This window comes from Sitophilus oryzae, unplaced genomic scaffold (genome assembly GCF_002938485.1).
Source record: "Sitophilus oryzae breed Bouriz unplaced genomic scaffold, Soryzae_2.0 scaffold_1500_pilon_pilon, whole genome shotgun sequence".
NCBI lineage: Eukaryota > Metazoa > Arthropoda > Insecta > Coleoptera > Curculionidae > Sitophilus > Sitophilus oryzae.
Genome location: NW_022146171.1, coordinates 3,149,008 through 3,161,629, shown reverse-complemented (window position 1 = coordinate 3,161,629; position 12,622 = coordinate 3,149,008). Strand labels below are relative to the sequence as shown.

General features: G+C 33.5%; 1 protein-coding gene across 1 annotated transcript; it reads left to right on the top strand.

Moving 5' to 3' along the window:
• The first annotated feature begins 285 nt into the window (after positions 1-285).
• LOC115878146 (eukaryotic translation initiation factor 2 subunit 2) lies at positions 286-12,157 on the top strand. The gene is made up of 8 exons (XM_030894529.1): positions 286-475; positions 674-749; positions 809-947; positions 1,007-1,206; positions 5,547-5,692; positions 5,755-5,948; positions 7,746-7,884; positions 12,049-12,157. The coding sequence occupies exons 1-8, from the start codon at positions 458-460 to the stop codon at positions 12,091-12,093; spliced, it is 957 nt and encodes a 318-aa protein (XP_030750389.1). The 5' UTR covers positions 286-457; the 3' UTR covers positions 12,094-12,157.
• The last annotated feature ends 465 nt before the right edge of the window (positions 12,158-12,622 follow it).

Here is a 12,622-nt window from a genome sequence, read left to right as displayed (position 1 = left end):
GTCAAATTACTTCCTGCCATTCCTGTAGTTCTTTTTCTGAGCAGTTTATTTTTCTGAGTTAACATGTGTACTTTTCAAAAATTATGGATACATTATTTTTCCTTTAATTGTTAAGTATAATACATTTGACGCTATGTATGTGTTAATTCAGATTATTGCAGTAGATTGTTTAATTATATTAAAAAATATTCCATGATTGTGAAATCATATTCATCATATATAAATAATTACCTTCATTTTTCTGCGTTCATTGAAAGTTTTGACAACACAGCCCTATTTTTGACGTTTTGACATGCGGTTGTTGACGTTTCGGAATCCGGATTCTGTCAAAGTCTGAAAATTTGGAAAGCTGATGCAATAGAAGTAAATACTTTTTTTCCAATATTTGAGTAATTTGCAATCGAAAAACGGGTTTATTAATATTTTCTTTTGAAAGTGTTTCTTGGATTTGTTAGAAATGGCAGAAGATGAAACAGTAAGTAGTCTAATATTCAATTTCTTTTAGGTTATTCCAAACGCTAATAAAACGTGGATATATTTTGATGATTTGTTTTAAAATCTGCTCTAAGTATTTGTTTAATATATTATACAAACATACGTGTATTTCAATTCTTTAACTTGATTTCTGTGTAGAGGTGTTAACAGAAATGCTGTATCCAATTGTATTTTCTAGATTTTTGATCCAACTCTCAAGAAAAAAAAGAAAAAGAAGAAGGCTACCTTTGATATTGATGCAGCTTTAGCTGAGGGTAAGAATATCTATCAGTATTTATTTAAATATGTAATTAATATTTAATAATTTTAAAAGGAAATGATTCGCTTGATGGAAATACATTATCAGGAGAAAATGATGCCTTAGTTGCAAATGATGAGAATGATGATGCTAATGCCGACATTGATCTTGATTTTACTAAACAAAAAAAGAAGAAAAAGAAGAAGCCTTTTAGGTATACACAAAATTCATGCTAAACAAAAGAAGTGTTTGATTTTTCATTTTAATTTTTAGCACTGACGATTTGGAAGCAGCTTTGAACGATGTGAAAGATGAGACTTCTGGCCTGGAGGGTACAAATCAAGATGAAGAAATTATCGATGATAATTTTGATCTAGATTTTAATAAACTCAAGAAAAAGAAGAAGAGTAAAAAGAAGGATCTCGATGAAATTATGGCAGAGGTAGATGATAAAGCAGAAGATAAAGAAAATGGTAAGTACTAAGAACATTATACCAACATAACTTTTGCCTTAAATAAAATTGTTATGTGAATGTAAAAATAATAGTTTTTGTTTTCTTAAATATGCTGCAATTTGGTGGAAAGAATAGTAGAGCCAGGTAAAATAATTGAAATGGCATAGTAACAAAATACAGGGTGTTCCTTGTGTCATGCTAATATTTAAATGGGTGTTTCTTGGATCTATTCTTAGAAAAAAAAATCAAACGAATGTATGTCCTAAACATCTTAACTTTTGAGATACACAGTGGTAAAACTGTTCAAATTTTTATATTTATTTGGTTAAAAAGAAACTGGTTTATGTATAAATTATATTTTAACAGAAACATTCTAAACATCTTTATTTTAACATTATTAATTATATGTATTAAAATATTTAAAAAATATACAGAATATTTTGTTATTTTATTAACATTGATATTGGCATATATCCTCTCTTATCTGATGAATTATTAATAATAATAATGTTATTACTGTCAGTGATACTAAGAGCCAAAACACAGGAGGCGGTTTATAACTTCGCGACTTTCATCCTAACTGCTTGCACAGGTTAGGGTACAACTTGCTGACGTCTACGATACCGTGTGTTTTGTAACATTGAAGTCCCATTAAGGAGCGGAAGCTGGCTGCACAGCCGCTGTGCAGCGATGCCCATAAACCGCCGCGTATGTCAGATGTGGCTGGTTCCCCAGGAAAACATATTTAATTTAATAAATGGACATTGAATATACAGGGTGAGTCTTAAATAAGTGCAAATATTTTCAGGGCTGATAGATCTCGATAAAAGAAACATAATTTCTCTTTACCATTTTTCAGATAAGTCCAAAATAACCGAGTTATTTAAGTTTGAAAATTTAAGAAAAATATTTTTTTTTGACAAAAATTTGAGAGCCACCGGATTTTTTCTGTATTTGCATCCCTTTTAGTGCTCTAACCATAGAGTAAAGCTGTAACTATGGTAATATCAGAGATTAAGAAGTTATACCGTGGGAAAATTTGCGGTGAACAGACAGTTCTAAAAAGTTTTGGAAAAATATACTGACAGGGAAATTTAAAAGAAAATGCACGATTTTCAACATATCTTTTTGCGCAAAAAAACCTCATAGACGTGTTCCTGGGGTCGAAATATACCCCAACAAACCAAACCCCTGAAAATATTTGCACTTATTTAAGACTCACCCTGTATTGGATATACAGGGTGTTTCCTGAGTAGTCTAAAAATTCTAAGGTGTGATTCCTCATATGTTTTTAAGATGAAAAGTATATATGACCGTGGGGTCTAAAGTACTTCCTTTTTGATGTACAGGGTGTTAAAAATTTAAAAAAATGAATTTCTTGCTTAAAATATATAGAACGCCATTGATTTTTTTGAGGAATCGTTTTTTTTTTCTTGATTGTCGATACTTCTTTAACAAAATTGATATTTTTTCTTGTACATCAACGATTTTCGACAAAAAAAATATAAACTACATTGCATATCCCAAAATCGCTAGAAAACTAACATACATGAATGTCAAGGTGGGCTTCTAGTTGATTTAATTTTTTCTTTCTCAAAAACCGTTTGATGTACAAAAAAAACTAAAAGATCAATCTTGTTTAAAAAGGATGGACAATCAAGAAGAAACAAAGCAGTGGCGTACCATTTATTTTAATCAAATAAGTCCAGAGGTGTATGCGTATGGACGCCACTGGTTCAAATAGAAAAACGTCAGATAATGGCAAGAAAAGTATTTACAATAGTTTTCAAGATATTTCAAGAAATTCTATTTTTTTTAATTTTTAACACGCTGTAGATCAGAAAGGAAGTACTACTTTAGGCCTCATGTTCATATAAACTTTTTTTCTTAAAAACATATAAGGAATCCCACACTTTTTAGAGTACTTAGGAAACACCCTGTATATCAAGCTATAAATATCTTTTTTTTGAGTACAGTTTTCTTCGACCTTAGATAACATATTTTTTTTCTGGTAGGTTTCTTGGCTTGAGGTCGGGGTAGTTCAAAAAAATTTTTTTGAACGTTTTAAATGAAATTTTAACAATTTCTTGAACTACGTTCTCGTACCTCGAATTTGTAGCACCCTGTATATCCCCTGAACCCCGATCAAAAAAGCCTTTTTTGATGTACGATGTTAGTTATTTTAACCGGTGGCGTCTGTACGGGTTTTATATTGAATATTTTTGAAGATACGCCACTGCCTTCCCTTAAAATAAACATTATTTTCGAAATCTTCATTCACTTATAACAATTTTTATCTCTTGATTTTTTTTGTCTAACGCTTGGTTTTTGCTTGAAAAAGTTAAAACTCGTTTTACTTCAGGGTCAAATCACTAAAAACATGATGCGGTGACTGTTGTGTGAAAATCGTTCCTACGTTGACTGGAAGGAAATTAAGAGATACAACAAAATTTGATTTGTACATCGGAAAATGCATTTTGGATGTGTATAAAATTTTATAAATATATCTATAATAATAATAGAGTTTAGAGTTATTAAGAATAAATAACAACCCTCTATGTCAAAAATTAAGATGTTTAGGACATACGTATATAGTTTTTTTCTTAGAATAGGCAGTGCCGGATTTACCTTAGCTACCGCCGGGTGCTAATTTTAAACAACGCCTCGTTTAGTGACGTAAAAAAATTGAGATGCCACGCCCTAATCGTCATAATTTTCCATTATTACCATACACACCATAAGCATACGAAAAAAAAGATTAAACAAAAAAGTTAAAACCTTAAATTTATTAAAAGTGTAAAACACGTACAACTTGATTTTACAGTAAGTAATAAGTATAACAAACTGTGGTAACTATTAAACCTAAAATATTTAATATTTTTACACATAAAATATAAAAATAATATACATATAAACCTAAAACTACTTTACTTTACTTAAATATTACTTTTCGCGATTTAGTATCGGCAAATTTGTCTAATATATCACTAAAATCCAAAGATTTCAATAAGCCGGAATTTATCTATAATACAGAAAGAGCGTAAGCCTTTCTTGTGAAAGCGAGTTCCTTAAATATGTTTTAACTCTTTTTGGAGTAGAGAATGACCTTTCATCGCTTGCATTTGTCACCATAAGGGTCAAGAAAATTCTTAAAATGATTTCGACGTTTGGAAACGTTGAAACAATATTATTGGAATGCAATAAATGCATCAAATTTTTCGCATTTGACACGGAATGGTTTGCAATAGGCAAAATTTACCGCAGCCTGGCTTAATAACCAATCTTTCAAATTCGGCCAATTCTGCGTTAAAAATAGGAGACTCATCCCTTTCAGTTACCGATAGTACCGATACGGTAATTTCCCCCATATCAGACTCAGGCAAATTATTAGTGTCTTTGAAAGATGTGCTTGGCTCTGAAAAAAAGACGATTTTGTCAACATTGAACATTGAACCTATAAATCGGTAGAAATTTAAAGAAAGTACGAAGTACGTTATAAAACGGCTAATATTTGTTTATAAAAAGAAACATAACAAAAATTCTACTTTGATTATAATCGTAAACTTACCTTCCTGTAAGGACTTTTCTTGAAAAAAAGTGTGGAGTTTTGGTGTCTTTTTTGGTTTTCTTTTATTTAGTTTGGTTTCTTTTTAAATTTTTCGGCGTTTTCAAAATGCTCCGCCCTCTTTTTTTCCCATTGTATTGTAATGCACACACAAAATATCTAGTATTTATTCAGCTATATAAACTGCTAAACGTAATATTTATAATTATTATTATTTCGCAAGATGTTAACTTCACCATCACCCCAAACCCAATGACTATAAAATAATTTCTAATTTCTATTTCTTTTCGCAACTTACTTACAAACGGCCTTTTTTGTTATTCGGCATATTTCGACGCCGACGACGGGCGGCGGCGTTATTGAAGGTGCTGAATAATTGTTTTTTGTCGGCGGGCGAGCAAGCCTTCAAAGACACTTTTTTTAATAATTCTAGTAAGCGCATAGTAGCCGATTTGTCAGTTAAAAATATATGTTTTAATCTTGCACTTTTTCAAGATTTAAATAAATATGTTTAAAGTATAGGTACAATATAGGAACCAAAATTTCAGTCTGCTTTGCTAACGCATCGTCAAAGAGGCGAAATATTTGTTTTATTTTTTTTAACACCGCCTCTCAAAATTTGCCGCCGGGTGCTATTAGTAAGTATCACTAGCCACTAGCACCCCCCTAAATACGGCCCTGAGAATAGGTCCAAGAATCGCCCCTTAAATATTAGCATGTCACCAAGTAACATGTTGTATAAATAGATAGAATAATATTTTAAACCTAAGTTTAAATCCCTTAATCGTTTTAGTGGATGATAACGCCATAACATGGAGCGGATCTGACCGTGATTACACATACGAAGAACTTCTCAATAGAGCTTTCGAGATTATGAGAGATAAAAACCCAGACATGGCTGCTGGAAAGAAACAGAAGTTTGTTATGAGACCGCCACAGGTAAAATACATAAATTTTTTACCTGTTACATAACAGAATTGTTGTATTTTATGTTTTTGTAGGTTGTTAAAATAGGCGCAAAGAAAACATCATTTGCCAACTTCACAGAGATATGTAAAATGCTGCACAGGCAGCCGAAACATTTATTAGATTTTTTACTAGCTGAGTTAGGTACTAGTGGTTCTGTTGATGGCAACAGTCAGCTCATTATCAAGGGTAGATTTCAACAAAAACAGATTGAGAATGTATTAAGAAGGTATGTATAGGAAAATCAATAAAAGTTGGCGTGCACATCATCAAAATATTTGACGAATGCATGTCGCAATGTTGCCACGGTTACTTTTTTTACTTGGACTTCTGGCAGGTGTCAAAAAATTCGTAAAACTACTTTATTTACTTTCTCTATGAATATTACGCCAAATTCTAATGCAAAGAAGTTATTCTGAGAGTTTCACGAATTAAAGTTCTAATTAGTTAACATTAGTCTTCACTTTTTCAGATTCTAGTCACTGATATTCTGTAAACTGATACTGAACGCAGCTGAAACAGTCTAAAAGATCTATGTATTTTCAATAAAAGTCACAAAACGTATGCAACAATATTAATTTTTACATCTCTAACGCAGTTTAACAGCAAATTGCTATGATCTCTTTCCTTGGGGCTTGCCATGATCTCTTTCCTGTTCTAAGTAATTGTGTAGAGACAAGACAATTTGCTGATTCCGACTATTTGGTGGTTTTGGTTTTTTATTGCAGTGAAGATCGCAGTTTTAACTAAAAGAAACGCAGATTTAATTTCAAATCTGTCAAAGAAAAGCACAAAGAATATACCAAGACTCTGAATAAAATTGAGAATAGCCGCCCATACACGCAAGGGATTTTTAAAAGATTTGTCCCGCCGCGGTCTTTACCTCTCATTAATATCTGTGCGTTAGTGGACTCCCACGGAGAACTAACGGATAAGTGGCAGTCCCGATTATTGTGAGTTCTAACCTGATGAAAGATCAGATATGCGCGTTTGTGAATACCAAAATATCTGTACTCTGAACGACCGGGTCGCCGGATACGGGATGTCATATCTGGACTGCGGGACCGATCGGTTAAAAATCCCTTGCGTGCATGGGCGTCTAATGACAAATGTCAGATTTGCAAAGTAAAATCTCATAACTGGCAACATTTGTCATGACTATCAACATAAAACCTTTTTTAATGGCCAATTCATTTACTTGATGCGGCGGCGTGCTCTCTTTTTAACCATGATATAAAATTATAAGAAAAAGAAAAAATTGGACTTTAAAGGTACACTGACCAGAGCCGCACGAATCGCACTTTTTTTTCTTGTCGCGCACACTGACCCGTACCGAACACGCCGCATTATTCACTATTTTGTTTCTTTTTGTCCCTACTACACCCGTATTTTTGTCCCTACTACACTCCCCACGCCAATCGAATTTCTCATCAGTCGCTTCCGGAGTCCTGTCTGCGGCGATAAGCGTGTTTTTAATATTTCTCGACAATGAATGTCCACGAACACGAAATAATTATGAGCTCCTTGCTAGGTTCACATTATTTGCAAAAATCCACATTATTTCCATATTTAATTGAGGATGAACTAATAATTTTTCAATATTTCAATATGAGCCATGAAAAATTCGCGAATTTTCTTAACATATTGAATCTCCTTTTCGACTACCTACGTAGAGTGAAAGGAATTGCGTGTGACGTCAGCAACACTAGCCGCATTTACCGAAAATCATTCTGGGCCAACAATGCTGGCCGCATTTTCGTCGATGCGATTCGTGCGGCTCTGGCTAGTGTGCGCACCTTCATTGAAAGTAACACAAACAATATTTCTCTTCGGTCGATGCGGCGCGTGCGGCTCTGGTCAGTGTGCGCGTACCTTAAGCTTGAAACGAATTCATATTTATTAGTAATTGGTAATACTTTCGATGTCTTTGATGGCGTGCACTCCAATTTTTAGTGATTTCTATATAGTTATTTTTTTTTAAATTGGTGCCTGTAGATATTTACGCCAGTATTTTTGTCTGTTTCAGATACATAAAAGAATATGTAACTTGTCATACGTGTAGGTCACCAGATACAATTTTACAAAAGGATACAAGGTTGTTCTTTTTACAGTGTGAAACCTGCGGGTCTAGGTGTTCTGTAGCTAGTATAAAATCTGGTTTCCAGGTATGTAGAATTTTCTTTAATTTGATGACAGGATGGGTAAGAAGTTTGCAACAAATGGGATTTTTTTAAGTTCTTGAAATAAAGTTACGTGGGATTTCTTCAGCATATCAGCATATCTGTACTATATAAATTCTTTTCTCAATACTAAAGAATAGATGTAGAGTATAAATGCATTTTCCACATAGTATTTTGTCTATCCTTGGGTTGTCAAAAGTTTTCAGCACTTTTCAAAGCTGTGAGCACTTTGTTTGGCCATTTCAAAATTATATGTTTTAAATTGAGGTTAACACGTTAGAAACAGAGATATAGAGGGGTAACCATATACATATCAAATATATACGGATTATCGCCTGTCCCTGCAATGTGTTGGAGTTGAAGCCGAGTTAGGGACAACTAGATAATCGGTCCATGTATATTTCACATAAGTTCGTCTGTTAGGCAGATACTGGCGCAGTAGCGCAACTCCAAAATTCCGAAAATCAGTTAGCCAGGATTAAGTTTTGTTCACGTAGACTCTTGGTCCAATTTTACTTATCATGGCGGCGCTGTCAGAAATTTTAAGATTTTGGCGATTCGCAAGATTTAAAATTTTGGGGGCGGGAAAGTTAAAGTGTTTTCAACTTTTTGCGAATATTCGCGCGATTTTAAGGTTCGCGTTTGCGCAGAATGGTATTGTGATCCGGTTATCGATTATTTTGACGACGCTGCCGCAAAGTAACTGAAAGCATTATTTCTCCAGTTGAAATGGGTTCTCGTGCATAATATGTTTTAGATATATATTGTGACAATTTTTCAACTTCAACCGAGTTATCAAACTCCTGTACAGACAATCTGTGAAAATTCCTAAAATTTTTCTCATTTTTTTTCCTTATTCCTTGAATTAAATTGTGACAAGCACCTTGTTGCTTACGAAATTTGAATATTTCAAATGTCCAAACTAAATGACCCATAAATGACCTATAAACCTGTGCTATAAACCTTCCTAAGTTCTCTTCTACGTTTTAACAATAAGTAAATGGCAATTTTGCACCTTATTCTATTCCAATCCCACAATCGTAATCGATATTCATAATTATTAAACAAATTTAAACTCATATTGTATGCTATAAAATATAAAATAAAGATCGTAAACACGAATAAATATGTATAAAACAAATTAAGTTATCTCAGGTTATGATTTTTTTTGTAACTTTCAGTGGAGCAAAAATGAAATGTCCCTAAAAATTCGCGACTGTATGAAATAGGTCCAAATTTTGCGAATATTTTTTGGCGAATCGCTTTTCGCAATTCGCGATTTGCGTCTATATGAAACAAGCTTTAGCCAATTGTCGAACGGGAACGCAAACGAAAGCCGTACGAAGTTGGACGGAACTGGACGAATGAACAGCTGGTGCTAGCGTCTAGTCTCTTATTGGTCTGGATATCCGATCGATAATTCAAAATCCAGGCTTGCGAACAACGCTTGAGCACAGCTAACTGAGCGACTTATGCAAATTCCTTCAGAAGATTTAAGGTCGATTTATAAACTCTACAGTTGGCTTTGGATTTGGCGTTGGCGTTGGATTTGCCGTCGACCGTTCGTAGCGCCGCAAAATCGCATTTATAAACTCGACGGTTGACAGTTGGCTTTGGCCGTTTTGGACAGATCTAACCTTACATTTTTGTTTACTTTTGACTTGAGAGTAGCAGAGTCTATAGTGCGTTTTTAGAGACGAAAGTGTTTAAAGTTTTGGTTTTTTGTTCGAGATTCTTAATTATGGATTTGGAAAGTAATGGTCTTGATGAAATTACCCTATTAGGGTTATTGGGAGTGACCATAAATTTGGAATTCCCATACTTCAAAACTAGATGTAAACAAAGCATCACGTGATCGCTCTTTACTATTCTATTGGCTGTAACGTCATTTGCTACGTGGTGCTACGGACGGCGAACCGCTTCGAACGGTAAAAAGTTAAACATAATTCAAGTCCAACGGCAACCGGGCGCCAAAGCCAACGCCAACCGTGTTTATAAATGCTCTTATGGTAATATACAGTTTTAAGAATTGGGCGGCGGCGCCAACGCCAAAGCCAAATCCAACTGTGAGTTTATAAATCCTACTTTATATATCCATTTCACCGGCTTGGCTTCACAGAATGCAGTTTGGAGTCGATATTCTTTAGTTAATATATATATATGGGGGTAACCCATCAAAAATCAATCGATAACCCACCTCGACGCCATTCGACTAATAGGAAAATAGCATTTTGGCGCAACCGTATTACTTCCATCTCCTAAACAAGGACGAACTTATGTTCCAAAACAAATAAAATAAAACTCGATTTTCTCTCCCTTAGTACGGGAATATAAATCCTCTTATTGCTTATTTGGGAAGGCCGTAGTATATTCTTTTATGTATTATACAGGGTGTTTCAAAAAACATGTGTCATCTCTCGTAGAGAGACAGTGTGGCTTTGAAACACCTCGCATCGGGAGATTCCTCACGTAAACATAAGATTTATTATCAACATACATAAATCCGATTCTGCTTTGTTTCGTAGGTACAGGGGGTTAAAGTCTTCATCATTTTTCGATTTATTATAATTTTCTTCCAAGTACTTTAGCGAATGTTATTTTGAAGGTAAAAGTTACGATAAATTTGATATATTTTAGAGCTAAAAAGTGTCGACATATTCACCAGGGACGTGCATATGGGTTATCACTGGAATATTTTTCTAAAAAAAAGCATGTACGCCACTGACTTTTCTCTTGTTAGAGAAATAGTGTAACCCGTTAATCCCGATTAAAAGTCTCTTGATAGTTTGTCGATTTCAGTCTCCTTGATGAGATAAACGCAATTTTATTAATTTGCCTTGATCCAAGTCTACTAACAATCTTTAAAAAAAAATTAATATCATTAACTTGCAAAAGTTTTAAATAAGTACTCATTGATTCCTCATCAAAAAAATATGAAATAAAGTTCCTATAAACATGGGTATGGAAATGCATAGTTTTAGTTACAGGATGTTAAAACTTTTTAATATTAGGTTTTTTGCAATTATCTTAAATACCAGTATTTTTTTATTTGAAATTGCTGTAGGTTGAACTAACAGTAATAATAACTAATAGTAATAATATTTAATAATAAATTAGGTAAAATATATATAGTAAACGCCACGAATGTTTGGGAGTGATTCATCGGTCGCTACCATGTGAACTAATCTGTTCAAGGCAACATAAAACTTAATTCCAGTGCCGTGGTGTTTTAACTGTCAGAGTCTTGTCAAAACATAGATTTGGTTATAAATATAAACTGGAATACCCCATTGGTCGCACTGCAAGCACACCAATGGACTGACGCACAAAAACGAATCAATCAAAGAAACGCGATACAGTATCGTCTTTGACAATCACGCTAACATTTTAGAAAAAGTAGGAGGAGCGCAGGCAGATGATTAGACTGGGCCTTTAAAAACCTACGTCTGCGGTAAAAATTTACGTTTTTAATGTAAAAATGATAGCGCGCGTGTCGATTCTAACTTCATCAAGCTGTTAATTTTAATAATTGTGATTAATAAAATTTCGTTTATCTCATCACGGAAGCTGAATTCGACAAAATATCAAGAGATAACTTTTAATTGGCATTAAACGAACTACACAATTTGATATGAAAAGAAAAAAGTCAGTGGCGCAATGTTTTTTTTGAAAAATATTCCAGTGATAACCCATATGCACGTCCCTGATGAATTTATCGACATATTTTTAGCATTAAAATACTTACACTAACTTTTACCTTCAAAATTTCATTCGCATCACTAAAAGTACTATAATCAAAAGTATAAAAAAATAAATCGATAATAAATAAATCGAAAGATTATTAAGACTTTAACACCCTGTAGCTACGAAGCAAAGCCGAATCAAAGAGCATTTTTTTAAACACTCTGTATATGTGCCTTTTTCTATATTTTGATACCTAACCTCACTTTTTGCATATGAATAGAAGATTTTTGTATTTGTGCCATGACAGCTGTTATGACATATGTCAAAATGGCTATTTATTATTGGATGTGCTAAAGAAATTATAAAATCATTATAAAATTTCCCATTTGTTATGAACTTTTTGGCACATACTGTATATAATTGTTTTGTTTACAATTTATTTATAACGTTTGGATTTTTTTGCAGGCTGTAACATCAAAACGAGCCGCGATGAGAGCCAAAACAGCTTAATCCTTAGTCAAAGTTTATGCAATATTTATAAATATGATTGGTATTATATCCGCTGCACTTTTATTATCGTGTGTTTATATTTGTTAAAGAACCAACGTCCTTTATTATATAACATTTTACATTTTATCGAAAATATACTTTTTGATAATTATTATTCCGGAAAGGGCCCCACTCGCCTCCTTGTTTTCTGCCGTTTTTTAACCGATGCGACGGTTAAAAACGTTGTAAGGAAGAACGTTGACTGATTAGTCCATACACAACATTTTTGTTTTGCAATGTTTATTACAGTTTGCTGTAAGTGTTACCAGTGGTACACAGCTGTTTTGACAGTGGAAAAAATCGCAAAAAAAGAAAAACATTGGGAATCAATTTATGATTTACTGATTTTACTATTGTCACTTTCTTCGCTGTACTTCATCAGAAATGCTTCACAAGCCTTGTATTCTTGATTCAGTCATGGTATAACTTTAACGGCCATTTCCTTAGGTGTAGAAAGGTAAGTGTATAACCCAATATAAATCGACACCCG